The sequence below is a fragment of the Sus scrofa genome, chromosome 3, assembly GCF_054392235.1.
Source record: "Sus scrofa isolate SSC_HxYL_T2T_F1_AM1 chromosome 3, Sscrofa_HxYL_maternal_Yorkshire_Landrace_v2.0, whole genome shotgun sequence".
NCBI lineage: Eukaryota > Metazoa > Chordata > Mammalia > Artiodactyla > Suidae > Sus > Sus scrofa.
The window spans coordinates 122,805,737-122,832,956 of NC_139385.1; the positions used below are offsets into that span (position 1 = coordinate 122,805,737).

General features: G+C 43.5%; 1 protein-coding gene, 1 long non-coding RNA gene and 1 pseudogene across 33 annotated transcripts in view; 1 reads left to right on the forward strand and 2 right to left on the reverse strand.

Annotated features, from left to right (window-relative positions):
* Positions 1 to 27,220, forward strand: part of LOC106509865 (uncharacterized) — a 149,036-nt gene that overhangs the window by 110,064 nt on the left and 11,752 nt on the right. For 8 of the 27 annotated variants that reach the window (XR_014842377.1, XR_014842375.1, XR_014842358.1 and 5 more), the window contains one exon: positions 23,211 to 23,282. The exons of 10 other annotated variants lie outside the window; for them this stretch is intronic. This is a non-coding gene — a long non-coding RNA (uncharacterized LOC106509865). Of the gene's footprint in view, positions 1 to 16,626; positions 16,688 to 17,855; positions 17,942 to 18,704; positions 18,748 to 19,468; positions 19,548 to 19,741; positions 19,912 to 20,574; positions 20,717 to 23,075; positions 23,283 to 23,472; positions 23,625 to 27,220 lie in introns of all 27 variants that reach the window. 9 more of the 27 variants (XR_014842376.1, XR_014842372.1, XR_002342806.2 and 6 more) reach the window with 5 other exon arrangements.
* Positions 9,471 to 10,070, reverse strand: LOC100519140 (large ribosomal subunit protein uL13 pseudogene; annotated as a pseudogene).
* The window catches only part of PLB1 (phospholipase B1), a 184,098-nt gene continuing 177,877 nt past the window's right edge, over positions 21,000 to 27,220 (reverse strand). For all 6 annotated transcript variants that reach the window (XM_085019712.1, XM_085019714.1, XM_085019713.1 and 3 more), the window contains 2 exons: positions 23,390 to 23,464; positions 21,000 to 21,402 (listed from right to left, as the gene is read on the reverse strand). In XM_085019712.1, the coding sequence (XP_084875838.1) occupies positions 21,199 to 21,402; positions 23,390 to 23,464 (279 nt within the window). In that variant the 3' untranslated portion in view covers positions 21,000 to 21,198. The remainder of the gene's footprint in view (positions 21,403 to 23,389; positions 23,465 to 27,220) is intronic.

Below are 27,220 nucleotides of genomic sequence, written 5' to 3' on the forward strand. Positions count from 1 at the left end.
AAGGTCAGAATGGAGCCTCCATGTATAACGATGTTATCATTGATCTGCTGGGCACAGGAGAGATGCTCCGAGCTGTTTTTCCAGCAAGTGGAAAAAACCAAGCTGCTCCGTAGGCCTCCCTGCCAGTAGGGCATCCTTGGCTCGGCCTCAGGGGCCCGCACGCCTCTCTGGGAGTTGACACCCCATGGCCTCCTCCATTCCTCCCGCCCCCCCCCCCACAGACAGGGACAGGGGGGCAGGGAGATCCTGTCTCACTCTGACTTTTGAGAGCGAGTGCAGAGCACTAAATGGTCCAAGGCAGGACTGGCTTTTGTCTTTCTAGGCAGGCTTAGAAAGAAACTCAGACCAGACTTTGTGGCAGTAGCGGTCGCTGGCTGAGTGAGTAGAGGAAACAGCCCACCCAGGTGATTTGGGGGCTAGGTGGTGAGAGCTGCTCTCCTTTGTATCCTGGACCCTGAGATATTCCCCAAGTTAAAGGGACCAAGATGACAGCACTTGGAAGGAGGCTGTCCTGTCCACCTCTTTCGTAGCCCTTTGGGGATATCAGCAAAGACAGTTCAAAACTGGATTGAATGATGCTCAGAAAGGACCAGTCAGAGGCATGCCCTGTGGCTGCCCTGTTCAGCTCTGAGTGTGGGGCCCAGGGCTGCTACCTCGGTGGTTCTATTCAAGGGAGAGGCCTCTTCTGAGATTACCAGGATGAGGCTGCACTTTTGCTTTTGCTGGAAGGCCAAAAACTTTATTCTAGGCTTAGGCTGAAAAATGTTTGGAGAACCAGAGGACACGACACACTGCTGAGAGGGGGGTTGGCAGGGATCATGGCCACGCTTTGTGCCAGTTTGCACAAGGAGATGAGAATAGTTACAGCTGCCAATTATCAAGCTCCTCCTCTCCCAGATCCTTTTCATATGTTTTCCTCTCCCAGATGCCTTTTAACATAAGGTAGACATTATCCCTGTTGTATTACAGTTGAAGAAATAAGGTCATGGAGTTCCCATCATGGCGCAGTGGTTAACGAATCCGACTAGGAACCATGAGGTTGCGGGTTTGATCCCTGCCCTTGCTCAGTGGGTTAAGGACCCGGCGTTGCCATGAGCTGTGGTGTAGGTTGCAGACACAGCTCGGATCCCGAGTTGCCGTGGCACTGGTGTAGGCCAGCGGCTACAGCTTCAATTGGAGCCCTAGCCTGGGAACCTCCATATGCCGCGGGAGTGGCCCAAGAAATGGCAAAAAGACAAAAAAAGAAAAAAGAAAAAAAAAGAAAGAAAGAAAGAAATAGGTCATGCCTAATAATTGAGAACCGAATGCTCTTTGCTCCTGTCTGATCCCCAGCCCACCTACTCCTGGGGCCTGCTTGTGCTTGAGACTTTAATTGATCATAAAAAATGAAATTCAAATGACCAAAACACTATCCGGGTGAATGTATTTAGGGGAAGCCTCTGTTTCCTCCCCTCCTTCTCTCAGCCTCCCCTCTTCCTCCTGGCTGATTGATGCAGCCAGAGACCAATAGGGGTGGACCCTGGGCCTCACCAGGAAGCCACATGTTCCCTTGGGCTTTGGTATGTCGCAGAGCCAGCTGCCAGAACAGCAGACAAGCTTATTGTGACAAGTCTTCTGGACTTTGCACAGAATACAGGGGATACACACTTGAGTGGCCTCCTGCCTGGTAAGTCCTGGCTGCCGCCCAGCGGTGCCATGCTGCTAAGGAGCTGGGCCCAAACTGGCCTGCTGAGGGGAGGCTGATCCCAGGCCAGCTGGATGTGGGATCTTTTTCTTTGCCCGGGTCAACTTCGACTTACATTTACTTCACTTTGGTGACCTTGTAATGAACCCTTAGCCAAGGTCTGTATGTGCCTCTTGGGAAAGGAAACCCCCTCCAACTGGTCACTGAATGAATAAGCAGCTTAATTTAGCTTGGTTCTTCTAGAAAACATCTTCCTCCTTAATTCCTTTAACTTAAAAAAAAATGTGAACTACACATACAGAAAAAAATCTGAAATATACATACATTCAGATCAAAGAATAGATATCAAGCAAGGTCTTGTGGAACTACCACCCACGTTGAGAAATTGCCATTGCAGTGCCTTAGATGCCTTCTGTGTATCACTCCTCCTCAACCACCACCACTGCCTCCTCTTAAAGGTAATAATGTTGCTGATTTATATGATAATTGTTACATTGACTTTCTTCACTAGTTTTGCCACCTATCTATGTTTCAAAGGAGTGGTATTGCATGGATTCTTTGTAATAGTTTCTTCTTTTTATTCAACCTTCTATGTAAAACTACCCAAGTTGATGAATAATGTAGCTGTAGTTCTCATCACTGATGCATAAATACGCCATTGTATTAATATGCCATGAGTTATTTTTCCAGCCCATCATTGAAGGACATTGATCTCATTGTTTCTGGCTGTATTTTTTTTTTTTTTTTTTTTTGTCTTTTTGCCATTTCTTGGGCCACTCCCACGGCATATGGAGGTTCCCAAGCTAGGGGTCGAATCGGAGCTGTAGCCACCGGCTTACGCCATAGCCACAGCAACGTGGGATCCGAGCCATGTCTGCAACCTACACCACGGCTCACGGCAACGCCGGATCCTTAACCCACTGAGCAAGGCCAGGGATCAAACCTGCCACCTGATGGTTCCTAAGTGGATTCGTTAACCACTGAGCCACAACGGGAACTCCTCTGGCTTTATTGTTTTGATGAGCAACACTGCCATACACATTCTTAGATACATCTCCCGAGAGAGACATTTGCAAAATGTTTTTTGGGGCACCATCCCCTAGGGATGTTCTTACTGGGTTGTCAGTTCCCACTTGTTCAGCGTTACTAGGTTTTTATAATAGATCCCATGGTTTTGTCTTATAATTTTTGCAAGTTTAGTTTTCCCCTTATTTAATTTTTTATTTTTATAGCCGTACCTGCGGCATATAGAAGTTTCCAGGCTAGAGGTCGAACCAGAACTGCAGCTGGGGCCACGGCCATGGCAATGCTGGATCCAAGCCGCCTCTGTGACCTATACCACAGCTTAGAGCAATGCCAGACCCTTAACCCACTGAGCGAGGCCACAGATTGAACCTGAATCCTCACAGAGGCAACGTTTGGGCCCTTAACCTGCCAAGCTGCAATGGGTACTCCTCCCCTTAGTTATTTAAAAAATCTTTTTCTCTTTAAATAGTTAGAGTTCCTGCTGTGGCACAGGGGGTTAGGAATCAGACTGCAGTGGCTCAGGTCACTGTGGAGGCACGGGTTCAATTCCCCCCCCCCGCCCCCGCCCCGCACAGTGCAGTGGGTTGAAAGAAACAGCATTGCTGCAGCTGTGGCATAGGTTGCACCTGTGGCTAGGATTCAGTTCCAGGCCTGAGAACTTCTATAAGCCATGGGTGCAGCCATAAAAAAATAGTCAAAAACATGATTCTTATACAAATATAGGATGAACATATGCCTAAGAATTTAACTCAGTAATTACTAGGGGAATCATTAATACAGTTCAGGCTGGTTCAAAAGAGAATTTGAGGAATGGAGATTTACATTGTTAGTTGGTCAAAGATATGCTGACATTATGTTGCTAATAGATTACAAAACTGGTAATGTCCTATAGGGTGATAAAACCATAACCTTGATTTTATCTTTTTTACCAGTCAGAAATACATAAGTCGAAGTAACTTCAGCGTATCTGGGCTCCAAAGTGGCAAAGTCAAACAACATTCTAGATAACTAATTTTTTTTTTTACTTTCTTTTAAAATTTTATTGAAATATAGTTTATTTATGAAATTGAGATAATTTCTCCTGTACAACAAAGTGATTCAGCTATACAAACATGTCCATTCTTTTTCAGATTTTTTCCCCTATAGGTTATCACAGAATAACCTGTTCCCTGTTGAGCATCCGTTCCACATATGTTACCCTGCACATGCCAATGTCAAATCCCCAATCCATTCCCCCCGTCCCCTGTCCCTCCCCATCTCCTTGGTAACCATGTCTTTTTTCAAAGTATGTGAGTCTCTTTCTGTTTTTAAATAAGTTCGTTTGTATCATTTTTTTAGGTTCCACATATAAATGATAGCATATGATATTTATCTTTCTCTGACTTCATTTATTATGGTGATCTCTAGGTCCATCCAGGTTGCTGCAAATGACATTATTTCATTCATGTTCGTGGTTGAATAATATTTCATTGTATATATGTACCACATCTTCATTCCTATTTTGAAGGACATGTAAGTTGCTTCCATGTCTTGGCTATTGTAAATGTGCTTCAGTGAACATTAGGGTGTATATATCTTTTCAAATTATGGTTTTCTCTAGATGTATGCCTACGTCTGGGATTGCTGGATCATATGGGAACTCTAGTTTTTTGAGAAACCTCCATACAGTTTTCCATTGTGGGTTGTACCAATTTATATTCCCACCAAGTGTAGGAGCGTTCCCTTTTATCCACACCCTCTCTAGCATTTATTGTTTGTAGACTTTTTGATGATGGTCATTCTGGCTGGTGTACACTGGTACCTCATAGTAGTTTTGATTTATGTTTCTCTAATAACGAATGATATGGAACGTCTTTCCATGTGTTTTTTGGCCATCTGTATGTCTTTTTTGGAGGATTGTCTGTTTAGGTCTTCTGCCCATATTTTGATGGGGTTGTTTATTTTTTTCGTATTGAGCTGCAGGAAGTGTTTGTATATTTTGGAGATTAATCCCTTGTCAGTTGCTTCATTTGCAAATATTTTCTCCCATTCTGTGGGTTGACTTTTCATTTTGTTTAGGGATTCTTTTGCTGTGTAAAACCTTTTAAGTTTAATTAAGTCCCATTTGTTTATTTTTATTGTCATTATTCTAGGAGATGGATCTAAGAAGATATTGCTGTGGTTTATATGAGAGAGTGTTGGTCCTATGTTTTCCCCTAGGAGTTTTATAGTATCTAGTTTTATGTTAGGTCTTTAATCCATTTTGAGTTTATTTTTGTGTACAGTGTTGAGGGTGTTTTAATTTCATTTTTTAACAAGTATCTGTCCAGTTTTCCCAGCACTATTTAATGAAGGGACTATCTTTTTTCCATTGCATACTCTTGCCTCCTTTGCCATCAATTAGTTGACCATAGGTCCATGGGTTTAATTCTGGGCTTTCTATCCTTTTCCATTGAGCTGTATTTCTGTTTTTGTTTGTTTGTTTGTTTGTTTGTTTGTTTGTTTTGCCAGTGCTATACTGTTTTGATGATTGCAGCTTTGTTATATAGCCAGGGAGCTTAATTCCTCCAGCTCCAATTTCCTTTCTCAGGGTGGATTTGGATATTCTAGGTCTTTTGTGCCTCCAAAACAAAAAAAAATATTTTGTTCTACTTCTGTGAAAAATGCCATTGGTACTTCAATAGGGATTGCATTGAATCTGTAGATTGCCTTGGTTAATGTAGTCATTTTGACAATATTTATTCTTCTAATCCATGAGCATGGTATGTCTTTCCATCTATTTATGTCATCTTCAATTTTTTTCATCAGTGTCTTATAGTTTTCACAGTATGGGTCTTTTGTCTCTTTAGGTAGGTTTATTCCTAGGTATTTTATTCCTTTTCATGTGATGGTAAATGGGATTGTTTCTCTAATTTCTCTTTCTGATCTTTCATTGTTGGTATATAGAAATGCAGTCAATTTCTGTGTATTAATTTTGTATCCTGCAGCTTTACCAAATTCATTAATGAGCTCTAATAGTTTTCTGGTAGCATCTTTAGGGTTTTCTAGTTGTAGCATCCTATCATCTACAAACAGTGATAGTTTTACTTCTTCCTTTCCAATTTGGATTCCTTTTATTTCTTTTTCTTCTCCAACTGCTGTAATTAGGACTTCAAAAACTATATTGAATCATAGTGGTGAGAGTGGAATCCTTGTCTTGTTCCTGATCTCAAGGGGGAATTCTTTCAGCTTTTCACCATTGAGAATGATGTTAGCTGTGGGTTTCTCATATATTGTCTTTATTAAGATAGTTTCCCTCTATGCCCACATTCTTTAGGTTTTTTTTTTTTATCAGAAATGTGTGTGGGATTTTGTGAAAAGCTTTTCCTGCATCAATTGAGATGATCATATTCTTTTTATTCTTCAATTTGTTAATGTGGTTATTACACAGACTATTTTGCAGATATTAAAAAAATCATTGCCTCCCTGGGATAAATCTCACTTGATCATGGTATATGGTTCTTTTAATGTATTGCTAGATTTGGTTTGCTAGTATTTTTTGAGGATTTTTGCAAGTATGTTCATCAGTGATACTGGCCTGTAATTTTTTGTGTGTGTGTGTGGTATCTTTGGTTTTGGTATCAGGGTAATGGTGGCCTCATCAAATGAGTCTGAGAGTATTCCTTCCTCTGCGGTTTTTTGGAATAGTTTCAGAAGGATAGGTGTTAACTCTTCCCTAAATTTTTGGTAGAATTTGCATGTGAAGCCGTCTGGTCCTGAACTTTTGTTTGTTGTAAGTTTTTAAATTACAGTTTCAATTTCAGTACTTGTGATTGATCCTTTCATCTTCTCTATTCTTTCTTAGTCTTGGAAGATTGTAGTTTTCTACAAATTTGTCCTTTTCTTCTAGGTGGTCCATTTTATTGGCATATAGTTGCTGTAGTAGTCTCTTATGATCCTTTGTATTTCTGTGATGTCCATTGTAACTTCTCCTTTTTTCATTTCTAATTTTATTGATTTGAGTCCTCTCTTTTTTCCTTGATGAGTCTGGCTAAGGGTTTATCAATTTTGTTGATCTTCTCAAAGAACCAGCTTTTAGTTTCATCAATCATTTCTATGGTTTCCTTCATTTCTATTTCATTGACTTCTGCTCTGATCTTTATTATTTCTTTCCTTTTGCTAACTTTGGGTTTTGTCTCTTCTTTCTGTTGCTTTAGGTGTAAAGTTAGGTCATTTACTTGAGATTTTTCTTGTTTCCTAAGGTAGGCTTGTATTGTTATAAACTTCCCTCTTAGAACTGCTATTGCTGCATCCCATAGGTTTTGGATTGTTGTGTCTTTGTTGTCATTTGCTTGTATGTATTTTTAAATTTTCTCTTTCATTTCTTCGGTTACCATTGGTTGTTTAGTAGCATGTTATTTACTTTCCACATGTGTGTTTTTTGTAGTTTTCTCAGTGTAGATGTTCAGTTGCATAGTGTTGTGATTGAAAAAGATTCTTGATGTGATTTCAGTTTTCTTAAATTTTCTGAGCCTTGACATGTGGCCCAGAATGTGATCTATCCTAGAAAATGTTCTGTGTTGGGGAGTTCCCGCCATGGCTCAGTGGTTAATGAATCTGACTAGGAACCATGAGGTTGTGGGTTTGATCCCTGGCCTTACTCAGTGGGTTAAGGATCTGGCATTGTCATGAGTTGTGTAGGTCACATATGTGGCTTAGATCTGGCATTGCTGTGGTTCTGACTTAGGCCAGCAGCTACAGCTCCAATTAGACCCCTAGCCTGGGAACCTCCATATGCCATGCATGTGTCCCTAGAAAAGACAAAAAAGACAAAAACAAAATGTTCTATGTGAATTTGAGAAGAACGTGTGCTCTGCTGCTTTTGGATGGGATATTCTAAAAATATCTATTAAGTCCATCTGGTCTAATGCTTCATTTAGGACCTGTGTTTCCTTGTTGATTTTTCTGTCTGGGTGATCTGTCCATTGCTGTAAGTGGGGTGTTAAATCCCCCACTATATTGCGTTATTGTCAGTTTCTCCTTTTAAGGTTCTAAGCAGTTTCCTTATATATTGAGAAGATCCCATGTTGGGTGCATTATGTATTTGCAATTGTTATGTCTTCTTCTCGGATTGATCCTTTGATCATTATGTAATGTCCTTCTTTGAATCTTATAAAATTATTTTAAGGTCTATTTTGTCTGATATGAATATTGCTACTCCAGCTTTCTTTTGAATTCCCATCTGCATGGAATATTTTCTTCCATCCTCTCACTTTCAGTTTGTATGTGTCCCTGGAACTGAAGTGGGTCTCTTGAAGGCAGCATATAAATGGGTTTTATTCTGTATTCATTCAGCCAGTCTATGTCTATTGGTTGGGGCATTTACATTTAAAGTAATTATTGGTATGTACTTATTGCCATTTTATTAATTGTTTTGGATTTGCTTTTGTTGGCCTTTCTTCTTCCTTTCTCTTGTGGTTTGATGACTATCTTTAGTGTTGTATTTGGATTGCTTTTTCTTATTTGTGTATCTATTATAGATTTTTTTTTTGTTTGCACTTGCCAACAAAATGCAAAGTGTTGTGATACAGGAGTGTGTGTGTGTATACACACACAAGATTGTTTTAAGTTGTTGGTCTTTAAATTGCAAATGCATCTCTGGTATACTCCATTTGTATCCTCCTCTTACATTTTCTGATTTTGTTAGCATATTTTTGTGTAGATGATTTCCTACCTTTATTACATGTATGCCTTTACTGGTGAACCTTGTCATTTGTGACTTTTTTTTTGTCTTTTGTCTTTTTAGGGCTGCACCCACAGCATATGGAGGTTCCAGGCTAGGGGTCGAATCAGAGCTATAGCTGCCTGCTTACACCACAGCCACAGCAATGCCAGATCCAAGCCACATCTGCGACCTACACCACAGCTCATGGCAACACCAGATCCTTAACCCACTGAGTGAGCCCAGGGATCAAACCTGCAACTTCATGGTTCCTAGTTGGATTTGTATCTGCTCCACCACGATGGGATGTCCTCATCTGTGATATTTTGTTTCTAGTTGTGGCCTTTTCTTTTCCACCTAAGGAAGTTCCTTTAGTATTTGTTGTAAAGCTTGGTTAGTGGTATTGAATTATCTTAGTTTTCGATTGACTGTAAAACCTTGATTTCTCCTTCAAATCTGAATGAGAGCCTTGCTGTGTAAAGTAACCTTGGTTATAGGTTTTTTCATTTCATCACTTTAAGTATATCATACCACTCCCTGCTGGCCTGCAGGGTTGTTGCTGAAAAATCAGCTGATAACCTTTTTTGGGGTTCCCTTGTATGTTATTTGTTTCTGTTCCCTAGCTAATTTCAATATTTTCACTTTGTCTTTAATTTTGGCCAGTTTGACTAATATGTGTTTGGGTGTTCCTACTTGGGTTTATTTTATATGGTACTCATTCTTCTTGGACTTGAGTGAGTGATTCCTTCCCCATGTTAGGGAAATTACTGGCTATTATCTTGTCAAATATTTTCTCTGGTCCTTTCTCTATTCTTCTTCTGTCACCCCTATAGTACGGATGTTGTTGCATTTAGTGTTGTCCAAGAGTTCTCTTAAAATGTCTTCATGTCTTTTCAACCTTTTTTTCTGTTCTTCATCCATCTGTTTTTCACCTCGCTTATTCATTCTTCTGCCTTTGGTTCATTCATTACTCTGCTGTTGGTTCCTTCTAGTGAATTTTTTTATTTCAGTTATTGTATTTTATATCTCTGCTTGCTTTTTTTTATTTTTAAGAATAAACAGTCAATTCTATTAGGCTTATTAGACTTGGAATCCATGGGTCTTGAGAACCTCTGTGAATTCTTCTTCTCTATGTTCTTTTTGGCCTGCTTCTGTAGCCTCATGAGCTGTTTTTTCTTCTGGGAATGGATCTTGGCCTTCTCCTTCTTCTTCTCCCCCAGGGTGGCTGTTACCACCTGGTACTTCCAGTCAACCTCACAAGCCAGGCCCCCCCAGGTAGGCAGACTTCTGTGTAGGCTTCAGATGTATCACCTTGAGGGCGGCAGGATCCCATATGCCTTTATAAGGAGGTGTGATTCCATCAAACACCTTGAGGTGGTCCAGGGTGGCCTGGCCTTGTTGGTCTTGTGGGCCTGCATGCCTTGCACTGTCCACCAGAAGATGCGGCTGGGGGCTTGGAAGTGGTAGAGGCTGCGGGATGGGTTGGTGTTCATCCACTTGCAGAAGAAGCCTTGGTATTTCAGGTTTTTTTCTTTAGAAATTGCCGGAAATGTTGATGTCTTCACAGTGCACAACCACTACCTTCTGACCCAAAAGCACCTGCTTGGCCATGATGGCTTCCAGATGGCCCAGGAGATGGCCTTGGCCATTGAGCAGTAGCACCTGCTTCCCCTCTGACATCTTCAGCAGCTGCCTGGTACATCTGCTTGCTTAGTGTTTAAGTGTTTTATTTCTTTGTTCTTTTAATTTATCAATCATTGCCTAGAGTTTATTTCCAAGATCTTTACTATCATTAGAGTCTTTTCCTGGAGATAATCTCCAGATTACTTAGCTGTTTTTTAATTTGTTTTTTATTACTCAGTGAATTTTATTTCATTTATAGTTGTACAACAATCCTCACAATCCAATTTTATAGCATTTTCATCCCAAACCCCCAGCACATCCAACCATCCCCCAACCTGTCTCATTTGGAAACCATAAGTTTTTCAAAGTCTGTGCATCAGTATCTGTTCTGCAAAGAAGTTCATTGTGTCCTTTTTTTAGATTCCACATGTAAGTGATAGCATATGATGTTGGTGTCTCTCTGATTGACTTCACTTAACATGATAGTTTATATATGTCTACATTCTTTTTTTCTCACATTATCATGTTACATCATAAGTGACTAGACATAGTTCCCAGTGCTACACAGCACCCTCTCACTTTCAATTTGTATGTGTCCCTAGAAGTGAAGTGGGTCTCTTGAAGACAGCATATATATGGATCTTGTTTTTGTATCCATTCAGCCAGCCTATGTCTTTTGGTTGGGGCATTTAGTCCATTTACATTTAAGGTAATTATTGCTATGTATGTTCTTATTGCCATTTTATTAGTAACTGTTTTGGATTTGTTTTTGTTGCTCTTTTTTCTTCCCTTCTTCTCTTGCTCTCTCCTCTTGTGGTTTGATGACTATCTTTAGTGTTGTATTTGAGTTGATTTTTCTTATCTGTGTGTGTATCAATTGTAGATTTTTGGCTTGCAGTTACCCCGAAGTTTTGATATAGGAGTCTATATATATGTGTGTGTATGTGTATGTATATATACACACACACATACATACATACACACACGAGATAGTTTTTAGTTGTTGGTCTCTTAATTACAAGTGCATCTCCAGTGTCCTGCATTTCTACCCTCCTCTTCTCATGATTTCTTTTTTCTTTTTTTGTCTTTTTGCCTTTTCTAGGTCTGCTCTGGTGGCATATGGAGGTTCCCAGGCTGGGGGTCTAATTGGAGCTGTAGCTGCCAGCCTACACCAGAGCCACAGCAATGCAGGATCCAAGCCACATCTGTGACCTACACCATAGCTCACAGCAACGCTGGATGCTTAACACACTGAGCGAGGCCAGGGATCAAACTCGCAACCTCATGGTTCCTAGTTGGATTTGTTAACCACTGAGCCACAATGGGAACTCCCTCATGATTTCTGATTTTTGTAGCATATTTTTGCATGGATGATTTCCTGTCTTTACCATATATACGGCTTTACTGGTGAACCTTGTCATTTGCGGTGTTTTTGTTTCTAGTTGTGGCCTTTTCTTTTCTGCCTAGAGAAGTTCCTTTAGTATTTGTTGTAAAGCTGGTTTAGTGTTACTGAATTCTCTTAGCTTTTTCTTGTCTGTAAAGCTTTTGATTTCTCCTTCAAATCGAATGAGAGCCTTGCTGGGTAAAGTAATCTTGGCTGGAGGTTTTTTTCTTTCATTATGTTAAGTATATTGTGCTACTCCCTTCTGGCCTGCAAAGTTTCTGCTGAAAAACCTGCCAATAACCTTACTGGGGTTCCCTTGTATGTTATTTGTTTCTTTTCCCTAGCTGCTTTCAGTATTTTCTTTTTGTCTTTCATTTTGGTCAGTTCGATACGCATCTCAGGGTGTTCCTCCTTGGGTTTATTTTATATGGTACTCATTGTGCTTCCTGGATTTGAGTGAGTGGTTCCTTTCCCATGTTGGGGAAGTTTTAGACTATTATCTCTTCGAATATTTTTTCTGTAACTTTCTGTTCTCATTCTGGCACCCCTATAAAACAGATGTTGGTGCATTTAATGTTGTCCCAGAGTCCTCTGAGACTGCCTTCATTTCTTTTCAATATCTTTTCTCTTTTCTGTTCTGCATCAGTGATTTCCACTAGTCTGTCCTCCACCTTGCTTATTTGTTCTTCTGCCTCCTGTATTCTGCCATTGGTTGCTTCTGATGAATTTTTTATTTTGTATTGTAATTTTTTATTTCAGTTATGTGCATCTCTGCTTGCTTAAGTTTTACATCTTTTATTTCTTTGCTCAATGTTTGCTGTAAATTATCAGTCTTTGCCTCCAGTTTATTTCCAGTGTCTTGCATCATCTTCAGTATCATCAGTCTAAAGTCTTTTTTCCTGGAGACTTATAATCTCCAGATCACTTAGCTGTTTTTCTGGAGTTTTTTCTTGCTCCCTTATTTGAGTTATAGTTCTCTGCCTTTTCATTTTTATAGGTTTTTGGTGTGGTCTCCTTTTTGCAGATGATAGAGTTGTAGCCTCTCTTACTTCTTTTTTTTTATTTATTTTTAATTTTTAAAAATTTTTTTTTGTCTTTTTGCTATTTCTTGGGCTGCTCCCACAGCATATGGAGGTTCCCAGGCTAGGGGTCTAATCGGAGCTGTAGCCACTGGCCTACGCCAGAGCCACAGCAACGTGGGATCCAAGCCGCGTCTGCAACCTACACCACAGCTCACAGCAACGCCGGAGCATTAACCCACTGAGCAAGGGCAGTGACCGAACCTGCAACCTTAAGGTTCCTAGTCGGATTCGTTAACCACTGCACCACGATGGGAACTCCCCCTCTCTCTCTTTTTTTTTTTTGTTGTTGTTGTCTTTTTTTTTTTTGCCATTTCTTGGGCCACTCCCATGGCATATGGAGGTTCCCAGGCTAGGGGTTGGATCGGAGTTGTAGCCACCATTCTACGCCAGAGCCACAGCAACATGGGATCTGAGCCGCATCTGCGACCTACACCACAGCTCATGGCAATGCCGGATCCTTAACCCACTAAGCAAGGCCAGGGATCGAACCCACAACCTCTTGGTTCCTAGTCGGATTCCTTAACCACTGAGCCATGATGGGAACGGAACTCCCTCTCTTACTTCTGATGTCTGCCCCCCTTGTGGCTGAAGTTGGGTAAAGGGGCTTGCTGTAGGCTTCTTGATGGGAGGGACTGTTGCCTCACTTAGCTATTTTTCTGGTTTTTTTTCCCCCCTCATTCCTTTATATGAGTCATAATTCTCACCTTTTCATTTTGTATAGAGTTTTATTGTGTTCTCCTTTTTGCAGACAATAGGGTTGTAGCTTCTCTTGCCTCTGATGTCTGCCTCCCTTGTGGCTGAAGTTGGTACGAGGGCTTGCTGCATGCTTCCTGATGGGAGGGACCGGTGCCTTCCCTTTGTCAGGTGGAGCTGATTCTTATCCCTCTAGTGGGTGGTACTTTGTATCTGGGTGTGATTAGAGGCAGCTATATGCCTGGGGAGGTATCTTTCAGCAGCCTGTTTGCTGAAGGCTGGGGTTGTGTTCCCACCAGTTTTGTTGTTTGTCCTGGTGCTTCTCAACCCTGATGATTGGGGCCAGTTTTTTTTTTTTTTTCGTCAAAATGGCCACCTCTAGAGGAGTTCACACTGATGATTATTCCTGAGACATTTGCCTCCAATATCCTTACCCCACAATGAGCCACAGTCACCCCCTGTTTTCCCAGGAGATCCTCCAAGAACCAGAGGCAGGTCTGACCCAGATTCCTATGGAGTCTCTGTTTTGCCCTGGGACCCAGTGCACAGGATATCCTGTTTGTGCCTTTCCTCCAGACCAGTGGAGCTCCTGCACACAAGCCCTGATGGTCCTCTATGCCAAGTGCTCAGAGGTCTCCTTCTCCCAGTGCCAGATGCCAAGGCATGGGAATGTGATATGGGGCTTGGAACTCTCACTTGTGCATGAGCCTCTGCGATATAGTTACTTTCCAGTCTGTGGGTCACTCATCTGGTAGGTATGGGGTTGCTTATATAATCGTCTTGATGTGGCCTCCTCTTTGTTTTTTGGAGTAGGATATCTTTTTCGATAGTTCCCAGTCTAGGTTGTAAGCAATTGGTTGTAATTTTGTTATTTTCATGGGAGAAGATGAGTTCCAGTCCTTCTACTCTGCCCCCTTAATCCCATCTCACAACTGATTTCTTAAGTGAGATTCCCTTTCTAGCATTTCATTGTTACTATACAGAAATACTACTTTTCTGTATGTTTTTAGCCTGTTAATCTTGTATCCTCCTATTTTGCTGAATTGGTTGATCAGATCAAGTAGTTTTTGTGTGGTGTCCTTAGAGTTTTATATCTATCTATCTATCTATCTATCTATCTATCTATCTATCTATATTTTTTAGGGGGGGGGCTGCATCCATGGCATATGGTGGAGGTTCCCAGGTTAGGGGTCGAATTGGAGCTGTAGCCACTGGCCTATACCAGAGCCACAGCAATGACAAATCTGAGCTGCATCTGTCACCTACACTGCAATTCACAGCAACACCAGATTGTTAACCACTGAGCAAGGCCAGGGGTAGAACCTACATCCTCATGGATAGTAGTCGGGCTTGTCACTGCTAAGCCACGATGGGAACTCCCTGTCTGTGCTTTCTGATATGTTTTAACATCCACAGAGCATCAGGAAAGACACTCAGCCATGCTCTCCCAGATGGTTACTTGTCAGATTTGTTCCCGCTGAGCCATGGCGGAGACTCTGGGTTTTCTATATTTTGTAGAATGGCATCTGCATATAGTGACAGTTTTTACCTCTTCTGTTCTAATTTGGATACCTTCTGTTTCTATTCTTTTCTTTTTGTCTGATTGCCGTGGCTAGGACTTCTAGTACTCTGTTGAATAAAAGTGGTGAGAGTGGGCATTCTTGTTCCAGATTTTAGTGGGAAGGCTTTCAGCTTTTCTCTGTTGAGTATTATATTGGCTGTGGGGTTTGTCATAAATGGCTTTTATTATGTTGAGATAGTTCCCTCTCTACCCACTTTGATAAGAGTGTTTTGGGGTTTTTTTGTTTTGTTTTTTGTCTTTTTAGGGCCACACCTGTGGCATGTGGAGGTTCCCAGGCTAGGGGTCAAATTGGAGGTACAGCTGCCAGCCTATACCACAGCCATAGCAATGCAGAATCTGAGCTGTGTCTTGCAACCTACACCACAGCTCACAGCATGCCAGACCTTAACTCACTGAGTGAAGCCAGGGATAGGACCCTCTTCCTCATGGATCCTGGTTGGATTCATTAACCACTGAGCCATGACAGGATCCTCCTTATAAGAGTTTTTATCATGAATGGATATTGGACTTTGTCAAATGCTCTTTCTGCATCTATTGAGATGATCATGTGGTTTTTTACTTTAATTTTGTTAATGTGCTGTATGATGTTGATTGATTTGCATATGTTGAACCATCCTTGTGAACTTTGGTCGAATCCCACTTGGTTGTGGTGTATGATCTTTTTTATGTTTTGTTGGATTTAGTCTGCTAAAATTTTGTTAAGAATTTTTGCATTTATATTCATTAAAGATATTGGCATATAAGTTTCTTGAGGTATCTTTGGTTTTGGTATTAGTGGCTTCAGAGAATGTCTTTTGGAGCAGCATTTCTTTTCAGTATTTTGGTAGTGTTTAGGAAGGATGGGTATAAAAGTTCTTTGTATGTTTGGTAGAATTTGTCTCTGAAGCCATCTGGACCTATAATTTTATTTACAGGGTAGTTTTTGTGTGTGTTTTTTTTAATCACATATTCAGTTTCATTTCTAGTGATCAGTCTATTCAAATTATCTGTTTCTTCTTGATTTAGTTTTGGTGGGCTGTATGTTTCTAGAAAGTTTTCCATTTCTTCTAGGTTGTCAAATTTGTTGGCATATAATTGTTCATAGTCTTTTACTTTTTTTTTTTTTTTTGCTGCTGTATTTTTGCAGTATCAGGTGAGATTTCTACTGTTTTATTTCTTCTTTCATTTATTTGGATTCTCTTTCTCTTTCTTGGTGAATCTGGCCAGAGGTTTGTCAATTTTGTGTACCCTTTCAATAAACCAGCTCTTAGTTTTATTGTTTTTTTCTATTTTTAAAAATTCTCTATTTAATTGATTTTCTCTTTGATCTTTATTATTTCCCTCCTTCTGCTGACTTTAGGATTTGTTTGTTCTTCTTTTTCTTTTAGGTGGTATGTTAAGTTATTCATTTGAGATATTTCTTGTTTTTTTGGAGGAAGGCCAGTATTGCCATGCCCTTCCCTCTTAGAACTGCTTTTGTTGCATCCCATAGATTTTGTATGGTTTTGTTTTCATTGTCATTTGTCTCAGGTGTTTTTTTCTTTTTTTGTCTTTTTTGCCATTTCTAGGGCTGCTGCTGCAGCATATGGAGCTTCCCAGGCTAGGAGTCTAATCAGAGCTGTAGCTGCCATCCTACACCAGAGCCACAGCAATGCGGGATCTGAGCTGCATCTGCGACCTACACAACAGCTCATGGCAACGCTGGATCCTTAACCCATTGAGCAAGGTCAGGGATCGAACCCACAACCTCATGGTCTTAGTTGGATTCGTTAACCACTGAGCCATGACAGGAACTTGTCTCAGGTACTTTTTAATTTCCTTGTTGACCCACTGGTTTTTTTAGTAGCATGTTGTCAGTTTTTTCTCATTTCTTTGCCTGCTGTTCCTTTCTAGTTTCATGCCATTGTGGTCAGAGAAGATGCTTGAAATGATTTCTATACTCAAGTTTGTTGAGGTTAGTTTTGTGCCCCAGTGTGTGGTCAGTCCTTGAGAATGTTCCATGTGCACTTGAAAAGAATGATAGTCTGTTTTTTATTTTTATTTTTTTTTGATATAGTGTCCTGAAAATATTAATGAAGTCTAATAGTTCTGTTGTACCATTTAGGATCTCCATTGCCTTATTGATTTTCTGTCCAGAAGATCTGTCCATTGATATCAGTGGGGCGTTAATGTCTCCTACTATTGTATTTCCAGCAATTACACTTTTTATGTTTGTTAGTATTTGTTATATGTATTTGGGTGCTCCTATGTTAGAGGCATATATGGTTTTTGTTTCTTTTTTGCTTTTTAGGGCTGCACTTGCAACATACGGAGCTTCTCAGGCTAGGGGGTAGAATCGGAGTACAGCTGCTGGCCTATGTCACAGCCCCAGCAATGCCAAATCTGAGCTGCGTCTGTGACTTTCACCACAGCTCATGGCAACGCTGAATCCCTAACCCACTGAGTGAGGCCAGAGATCAAACCTGCAACCTCATGGTTCTTAGTTGGATTTGTTTCTGCTGCACCACAGTGGGAACTCCTAGAGGCATATATGTCGATGAGTATAATATCCTCTTCTTGAATTGATCCTTTTATCATTAGTGTCCTTCTTTATCTTTTTTTATGGCCTTTTGTTTAAAGTCTATTTTGTCTGATATGAGTATTTCGACTCCTGCTTTCCTGTAATTTCTATTTACATTAAATATCTTTTTCTATCCCCTCACTTTCAATTTATATGTGCCCTTTGCCCTGAGGTGAGTCTCTTGTCGACAGCATATTGTAGGCTCTTTTTTTTTTTTAATCCAATCTGCCACTCTATATCATTTGATTGAAACATTCAGTCCATTGACATTTGAGATAATTATTGATAGGTACGTATTTATTTTAAACCTTGTTTTCCAGTTGATTTTATGTTTCTCCTTAAGTTCCTTTTGTCTTTAATATTTTGAAATCTACTTACCTATAGTCTGTCTTCAATACTATTATGTAAAATGTGGATCTAATCTTGTCATTTGTTGTGTCTACTAATTTTCGCTGGGATTGTTCTGTTTTTTCCTAATTAAAAGATTTGCTCGTTGCTGTAACTGCACATATGCTCTAGCAAAATTAATCTTAGTCCCTATGGTTAATTTTTAAAATCGTAGCTTATCAACTAGAGACGGATCAGTTCTTCAGATCAGTTGGAAGGAGAGGAACTCATGGTGCCATCATAGCCTTGTGAAGGTAGCAGGTAGTCCTCTTTTCTTGACTTTTATTTCGCAAAACATTGATTTTCACTTCAGGCCAACTTGCTGCTAGTATCATCTGTTTTGTATTTTTGGTTTATTCCCCTATTCTGGAAACCAGTTTTCATTTTTATAACTATCCCATTATGTAATGAAAGTGTAACTCTGGGCCAATTAACTCTTCCAAGTCTTGGTTTTCTCTCTTTTTTTAAAAATATAACAGAGATGTGCAAGTTTATTTATTGTGCCCCGTGTTGCCTGTCATAGCATACGCACTCTATGTCAACTTTTATTGATATTATTTTTCTTTGTATCAGTCTTTTCCTAGTAACATTTATAGTCCCAAAGCAAATGCAGCCCAATATTACAAACATTATAACAATGTAATCACTATGAATTCCTTGCCCTTGCCATAGTGTCCCCCTGTTCTGATTTTATCTGGCTCATCACCTTTTCTGGACAGTATCTTTCTTGTTATCCTCAATGGTCACCATGCTCATTTGTCTCTACCCTTAGGTGGAGTTTTCTCAGTCTCTGTGACCTCATTCTTTTCAGCCTCTAACCGAATCAACTCTCCATCCTTCAGAGTTTAATTAAAATTCCATTCTTTATGATGGCTTTTGACCAAATTTAAGCCACACTATCTTTTTTTCTTAAAACTCAAAAGCCTCTAGGAAAGTACAACAGAGTGTAGCTTTCTCAAGGTTTGTTGGTTTCATTCAAGTGGCTGTGGCTGTCCTCCTAACTAAACTGACCATTTTGCTACAGGAAAAGACATGTTCCAGTGTATATATAATACCACAAAGTTCAAGTAAGTGCTCTCATGTATTTTAAAATTTTGGCTTTTTTAGCATATATTTGATGGGAATTGGGGGCCTAGTTTGCGGTTGTAGCCTTTCAGAGAGAATTTCTTTTTCTTTTTTTCTTTCTTTTTTTTTTTTTTTTCCCGTTTTTGGGCTGCACCTGCAGCATATGAAACTTCCCAGGCTAGGGGTCGAATCAGAGTTACAGCTGCCACAGCAACGTCAGATCTGAGCTGCGTCTGCGACCTATACCACAGTTCACAGCGCCACTGGATCCTTAACCCACTGATCGAGGCCAGGGATCGAACCCGCAACCTCATGGTTCCTAGTTGGATCTGTTTCCATTGCACCACGATGCGAACTCTAGGATTTCTTTTTATTTCTGCAAAGTGTTCTTGGTTACCAGTCTGGGACTACCTCTCCCATAATTTTTTCAGACTGGTGACTCCTGGATGACTCAGGTAGTGTAAATTTCAACCCCCAACCCAAGTGCGAGTAGACTTATGATTCTGAATTCCATGGTTCTTTGAAGTAGGAGCTACTGCAATGGAAACTTGAGGAACTGAAAAAATAGTTGAACTCTTTGACCTAATGGGTTATCTTTGGTGTTTCACTGTGGTAGTCAAGGAACACAAGCTGGAATGTTGTGGTTCTTTCTGGTATGTGAGAGTCATTGTTTTCCATTTACTGGAAGAAGTGGGGACAGACAGTCTCTTCCTTGTACTGCAGCACAAATTGAAGCTGGAAGAACACTGGGACTGGATAGGCCCTCTGGAGACTCTACTCTGCATCGCCAAAGAGAAATAAGGTGATGAACCTCCATGAGAGGAAAGCGGGTAGTCTTCATACATTTCTCCCCAGTGCCCAAAGCCATCCCTGTACCTCTCCACTTCCCGAACAGGCTGGATCTTAACTCTTTATAGAGGAGAAAACAACAGCCCACTTCCATGTGTGCGATATTTTAAGTTACAGAGCACTTTTATACCCTTTCTTGTTGTTTAGCAGCTCTGCGAGACAGGCAACGTGGGTGCTCGTTCCAATTTTATAGACGAGGTGCCTGAGGAACTGGGACTAAGGCTGGATGGGGTTTGCTGTGAAGGCCACACATTCAAATGCTGTACCTGGGATTCTAACTCATATTCTTTGTCATCTCAGCCTTTGGGATCAGAGAGGTACTTTTGAACAGAGATGGTAATGGATTTGGGGGTTTTATGGAGGTGAAATCATGACATACACTTAGTTGTTTTAAAGAGAATAGGTCAGTGGCACTGAGTGTGTTCACAATGTTGTGCACCAATTATTCCATTTTCAAAAATTTTCATTATCCCCTCCCTGGGTTTCTGTGCAGAATCAAAGAGATGATCTGAGTAAGATACCCAGCTCAGGGTCTTGCTCCTGGGAGGGGTTAAATGAAGGGAGCCTTATTATCAGATTGTCAGAAACCTGGTAATGTAGGAGAAATTCTTTCCTAAATTTAGCACTTTGAGAAAATCAGGGTGAGGATATGTGAAGTAGTCATGTCCCAAACCTTTTCTTTTTTTGTCTTTTTGTCTTTTCTAGGGCCACACCCATGGCATATGGAGGTTTCCAGGCTAGGGGTCGAATCCGAGCTGTAGCCGCCGGTCTACACCACAGCCACAGCAATGCGGGATCCGAGCCACATCTGCTACCTACACCACAGCTCATGGCAATGCCGGATCCTTAACCCACTGAGCAAGGCCAGGGATCGAACCCGCAACCTCATGGTTCCTAGTCGGATTCGTTACCCACTAAGCTACGATGGGAACTCCCCCAAACCTTTTCTTAAATGACATTTCAAAATTGTTCTCTTCTAGGAAACTTCTCCCAGGGAACGCCTATTCTTGCAGGCAGTCAGACACATTTACCTACTATAGCCCTGGGACTGAATCACACACTGTCACAGAGCTTCCTATTTTTTGAACAAATTAGTCTTCTGGGCCAGGCACAACCCTGGAGGTACCACAATGCTCTACTTTGTCCTGGGTACAGAAAATTGCATGATAGGCATGTGCTGGATTGTACTGAATGGTGACCAGCAAGCTCCAAGATTCCAGCCATCCCCTGGTGGCCAGTGTTTCTCCCACATTTGAAATAATGGCTTTGGTCAGGTGTCGTTCTGGGTGCAGATTGGCCATCCATCAGGCAGCTCTGGCTGAGACAGGACACGAAAGGTTCCAACCCCCACACTTGCACCACGCGACAGGTGGAAGTGAGAGCTTCAAGCAGGCAAACCCAAGAATAAAATGGCTTTGGCCTTTATTTAGATGTGCCAATTCCAAGAGCATAGGTCCCAGGCCCCAAGAAGGCATGACTGTCCTTTCGGCTTCCTGTGTCGCCAGGTATCATAGCGAGTGAGCTCTGTAGTGGCTGAGGTAGAGGGCTGGTGAGGAGTGTGGCTGGGGGAGTGTAGGGTGAGAGTCCTCACAAGGCTGGACGGCCTAGAAGCTCCCAGTGTTCAGACTTATTGGAGGATTTCCCCTCTGGCGACGTCGTAGGGCTCTCCAGGCCATGACGGTGCCAATGCCAACCACAAGGCCACATCCTGCTGCCACTGGCGTGGCCCAGGGGAGCTCTTTGGGGCCTGCTGCAGCCTTATCTTGGAGCAGCTGACTGTTCCTCAGGGTGTAGATGTAGGGGCTGTCCTGTGGAGGGGGAGACGGTCAGGGGTTAGAGGCCCGAAAAGCATCCATCCGAGGCTTGCTTAGTCCCCATCCCAGAGACGGTACAGGCACCTTGTTTCGGCAGCGCATCCCTGTTTATAAAGCTCCTTTGTCCACCCTGCGCACAGACCTCCTGGATGAGGAGGGGTATCCAGAGGGGCCAGCACTGAGCTGTAACCCCCTTTGGGTTTCTTACCAGCCACTCCTTTCCCATCAACTCAGTTTGGAAAGATTGGGAACTGGCAGGTGACCCAGAGCAGGGAGGCCCAGGGAGCTGGCAAAGCCCCCACCTCTGGGCCACCAGTGGACAGCTGCTCCCATCCTCCCATCATGGGAGTGCCCAGCCGTGGGGAAGGACAGCAGGTTCTGCAGTAGATTCAGAACCCAAATTCGGAGGGCCTGCCTCCCTGAATTTTTCCTTCCTCCCAGTGGATGTAGGTGGCATGTCTGCTGTCTGGAGCCCGGTGCTAGGAGCTGGGAGAGCCTGGGGGTTCAGATGTGACATCACTCATTGTCCAGTTGGGAGATAAGACGTGTTCAGAAGCAATCACATCACAAAAGAGCCTGGGGTCAGTGCTTGTAAGAGGTGCACACAGAAAAGAGACACCAATCCAGCTGTGTGTCTGGGGCAGGAATAGTGGGGTGAGATGAGGTGAATAGCAGCCCAGAGAGGGAAACATCTGGGCCTTGCAGGATGTAAGGCCCTTCCACAGGCAGAGATGGGGGATGAGCCCGCAGGAGGAGCAGATGGCCACAGGGAAAGCACAGCTGGGGGCCGCCATGGGGCTGGTCTGGGAAGCTGCTCCACTTTCAGGGAGCAGAGTGTGTGTCTAAAGTGGTAGAGGAAGGTGGGTGTGGGGACCAGGGAAAGGTTTCAAGCAGCCTTAACAAGATTGGAATTCCTGGGAGTTCCCACTGTGGTGCAGCAGAAATGAATCTGACTAGGATCCATGAGGATGCGGGTTTGATCCCTGGCCTCACTCAGTGGGTTAAGGATCCAGCATTGCCATGAGCTGTGGTGTAGGTTGCAGACAAGGCTTGGATTCCACATTGCTGAGGCTGTGGTGTAGGCCAGCAGCTGTAGCTCCAATTCGACCCCTAGCCCGGGAACTTCCATATGCCACAAGTGTGGCCCTAAAAAGCCAAAAAAAAAAAAAGACTGGAATTCCTTCCAGACAGGCTGCTCTGTGTCTGGCTGTGATTACTGGATGGGCGGATAAGGGAGAGAGGAGAGCTTTGTCAGTGGTCCAGGTGAGGGCAGGTTGGGCAGTGCTGGAAAGGGAGGAGGAGGATGTGGCTCTCAGAATACACTCCATATCTTGGAGTTCCCGTCGTGGCACAGTGGTTAACGAATCTGACTAAGAACCATGAGGTTGCGGGTTCGATCCCTGGCCTTGCCCAGTGGGTTGGGGATCTGGCGTTGCCGTGAGCTATGGTGTGGGATGCAGACGCAGTTCGGATCCTGTGTTGCTGTGGCTCTGACTTAGGCCAGTGGCAACAGCTCTGATTCGACCCCCAGCCTGGGAACCTCCATTTCCCATGGGAGCAGCCCAAGAAATGGCAAAAAGACAAAAAAAAAAAAAAAAAAAAAAAAAAAAAGGAAGAAGAGATGGCCATGTCTTACTTCTCTTTGCTTCTAACCCCACCTCCCGTAGTGTGCTTGGCATGGGGAGGGCTCCTCGGAGCACGGTGAACTCAGAGGATGCCTCAGACCCTCCGGGTAGTGTGGCTCTGGACAGTGCTCATTCATCTGCCTCCCCTGAGAGCCTCTTCCTACTTCAATTGAACAGGTTGCTTTCTCCCTCCCCTCCCTCCTGGCTGCTGTACCCTGAGGACCAGAGGAGTGTGGGCAGCTGGGAGAGGTAAGATTTGAGAATGAACACGCATGACGATAAAGCCTCCCCCCCACCCCACCCAACCCTCCCAGCTCAGGCACCTGTTCCACAAGGACAGGCAGGACGTTACTCACAGGAGAAGGGCACTTGAGCTTGGTTCGGCTGTAGGTGAAGTTGTTGGAGGTTGTCTTACGGCCCACTGGTTCCATCTGAACAGAGAAAAGGAGACCCTCCTGTCAGAGGGAGGAGCATCTACACCAGCCTCCCTCCCTTCGCAAGGCTGAAAGCAGCAAGGGGCCAAGACCCGCGGCAGACACGAGCAGCCCTGGGGCCAGAACTGGACCTGATGTCTGACTCGCAGAGTGACAGGTCAGAGTCCATCATGGCAGGGGACCCTGCATCTGTGTCCAAACTGATGGCCAAGTTCAGAGGCTACAGTGACTGTGAGTGGAAGGGCAAGGCCCAGAACCTCTCTCTCCTGCTTCCCTTGTGGGTGGTTGTGATTGCAGACACTCTGCTTTTTCAACTTTATAAAATGGTGATGCTCATGCTTAGCAACTTCTTGGAGTGTGTATGGCTAGTCAGTTTCAGGGAAACTTTGAAAATATACTGGTTGCCATGATGTCATTCCTCTGCGCGGCTTGTCAGCCTTAAGAAATTGGAGTTTTCTCACTTGAGCTACTTTTGTATGTTTCTCGCATAGATGAAAAGGTTTACTTGAAATATCCCCAGGTGCAGTCGTGGTTCAGGGACGTTCTGTTTAATGCTTTTGATCCTGGGACCCTCGGAGGGCGAGATGGTAGCTGCTGTAACCCCCTCCCCAGCATCTTTAGCCAGTAGCCTGTTCCCTGACATGTGGCCAGCACCTCGGAGATGGATCTCTGGCTCTCACCTACCCAGATTCTGTCCTGAATGTCTAGCTTCCACCCATCATGGAATGGGCTTGCCTGCCTGTTCCTGACCTCATCAGCTCCCGACCTCCAGGTACTGCCCCGGAGGGAAGTAAAAGTACCTTATGCTCGCTAACAACCAGATCTGGCCATGGCCTTGCTTTTTTGCTGTCTTCAAGCCTCTTATACCTGTTTGTCAGTAACAATTAGGGGAGGAAGGGTTGCTCAGGTCCTGGGAGGGACACCATGGCGGGTGACTAGACAGGGCAGAGTGGGCATGGCAGTGAGGGTCCTGGCTCTGCTGAAAATGAGCTGCGCGATGCTAGGCAGGCTCTTGAAATGCTCCAGGTTTAAGGATGGGGCATTAAACCATGACCTGATGTGGCATTAAACTCCACATCTGGTTGTCGTGAACATCAAATGAGAAGATGAAACACGGGTGAGCAGGTGGCGGCTCACATACGTAAGAGAGTATGATTTCTACTGTAGCAGAACCACCTAGTGACAGAATGAATGCTACAGATCGGGTTGGCTGATTCCCAGTGATATTCTAGAGATGCAGGAACTACCTGGCGTAGAGGAAGGTAATGATCACGTGGGTCTGATGACTGTATCAGTTTCTCCCTTTCTACTGGTTCCTGGGCATCAGCACACAACCGACTCATCTCCCAACCTTCGAGCACCCTCCCTGACCCCACATCCCCTCCTGCTGCCTTCACTGTTACTCCTCCTAATTCTGGAACACTTGTTTGTAGCCACTGGTTGCACTTCTCAACCTCTTGCTCTAACATGCCTCCTAATAGGTCTTCAGTCTCTATCACGTGGCTGGAGCTCTGCTCTTGGTCACGGGTGACCTCCACATGGACAGATTCAGTCGTCAATTTTTCGTGTCTTCATCTTGCTTGACTCTTCTGCCCTCGTGGTCAAAGTTGATGGCTCCCTTTCAAAATACTTCTCTTGGCGCCTGAGACATGGCAGTCTTGTTTTCCCTCCTTCTCATCCATTGACGGGTCAGAGTTGGAAGAATGCCCCACAGCTTGGCTTGGTGGTGGGTCCTGTGCTCTTTTCTACGCATTCTTTCTCTAGGAGCTCTCAGTCAGGGCCATGGTCTTGCATACCACTTCTGGGCTGTTAACCCCCACACTGCCCCCAAATCTCCATCCCCAGCTCTCTCTTTGAGCTCCAGAATCACACATTTAATGCCTTACTTGATACCTCCAGTGGATTTCTGGAAGGCAGCTCACACTTGGCATGTCCAAAACAGAACTTTGGATTTTTCCTTTCCAACCCTGTTTCCCTCTGACAACCATCTGCTTGACTTCCTTGACCCCCCCCCCCCCCGCCACAGAAGAGTCACCCTTTAATTTCTCTTCTGCCTCATCCACTAGCCAGTCCAAAACCCATTCCAAATCTGACCTCTCGCCAACTCCTGGTCCCGGCCCCCTTGGTCTCTCACCTGGATTCTTAGCAGCTTCCTAGTGATGGATTTCCTCCCTTGCTTCCTTCTAGTCCATCTCTAGGCAGCAGCCCAAGGGCAAACCGGATCACATGGCTCCCCCACGGAAAGCCATTCCAGACTCCTGTCCCTGCCCTTACCCACCTCCGTGACCTTGCTCCCTTTCCTCCGGCCCAATGGCCTTCACGCTCCTCACACACTTGAAGCTCATTCCTGACTCTGGGCCCGCACAGGTCCGGTTTCCTCTGCCTGGAACACTCTGGCCCGAGACTTCTGCATGCCTGGCAGCCTCTGGACATTCAGTTCTCAGTTCACATGTCACTCTGGTGAGGCCTCCTTCTCCCACCATCTCTCTGGCACATCACCTGCTTTATCTTTTTAAACCCTGAATGTGGTCAGAAATTACCTTGTTGGTTTGCTGTTTTATCTCTTTTCCCCACTAGACCGTAAGCTCCACGAGAGCAGGGACATACTTTGCCCGGGGACCTTGAACAGTCCCTACCGCATACAGGTGCTCAGGAAATTGTGTTTGAGCGGCTGGCTGGCTGGATGGCCTGGAGTCACAAAGGCCTGGTGACCCCAGGAAAGGGAGTTGTTTTTCCTAGAGCCCACCGTTCCTAATACAGATACCATAGATACCTATGACGTGGCAAACGACAGACTAAGACAAAGCCAGGTGCCATGGGGCCGGGGTCCTCTAGCCTGCTCTGGGAACTCAGAGAAGGCTTCTGAGCTGAGTGTTGAGGAGGGTCAGAAGTAGCCAGGACATGGGGGCTGCAAGGGCAGGTTGAGCTGAGGGGATGAGTGAGGGCAAACACACGGAGGCATGAGATAGGAAACTCCACTCCTTGCTGGATTGCCAAGTGCAAATCAGGGAGGTGGGAACGGCTACTGGAGAGGTTAATTGGGGCCACGTCTGGGAAGGCCTGCTGTGCTAAGGGGCCTGGCCTTTCTCTTTCAGGGAGGGGCAAGGCCTTGGAAGTTTGAAAGCAGGATCATGCATAGGTCAGATTTCATTTAGGCAGAATGCTGTGGTTGCCTCCTGGCGAACAGATCTAAGGCAATGGCATACAAATGCTATACAATAATATCACCTGGGGAACTTTGAAAACATTGAACCCAGGTACTACCCCAGACTCAGTAAGAAAGAAAAAAAAAAACCTTTTTACGGAAGCTAACATACATGTAGAAATAAAGACAAATCATAGGTGAGCTGCTGATAAATTATGACAAAATGAGCACACCTATGTAATCAGCATCCAGATCAAGGAACAGAATATTACCAACACTGAGAGTGCCCTCCTACCCTCTTCTAGTAGTCCCCACCCCCCCATAAGACCACATATTAATTTGCTTGTTTTTGGATTTATATATGTAGTTGCATGTTGTTGATGTTTTATTCTCATTGCTATAAGGTATTTTATTGTGTGAATGTGCCACCATTTGTTTGTCTATTCTGCTGTTGGTAGACTCTTGGGGAGCTTCCTGTTTGGGGATTATGAATAGTGGTGCTATGATCATTCTTGGGGTATGCATCTTTTGGCAAACCAAGGCATGTACTCTTCTGTTGGGAATATTTGTAGAATTTGGGGGTCCCAGAATATATCCGTTCAGCTTTA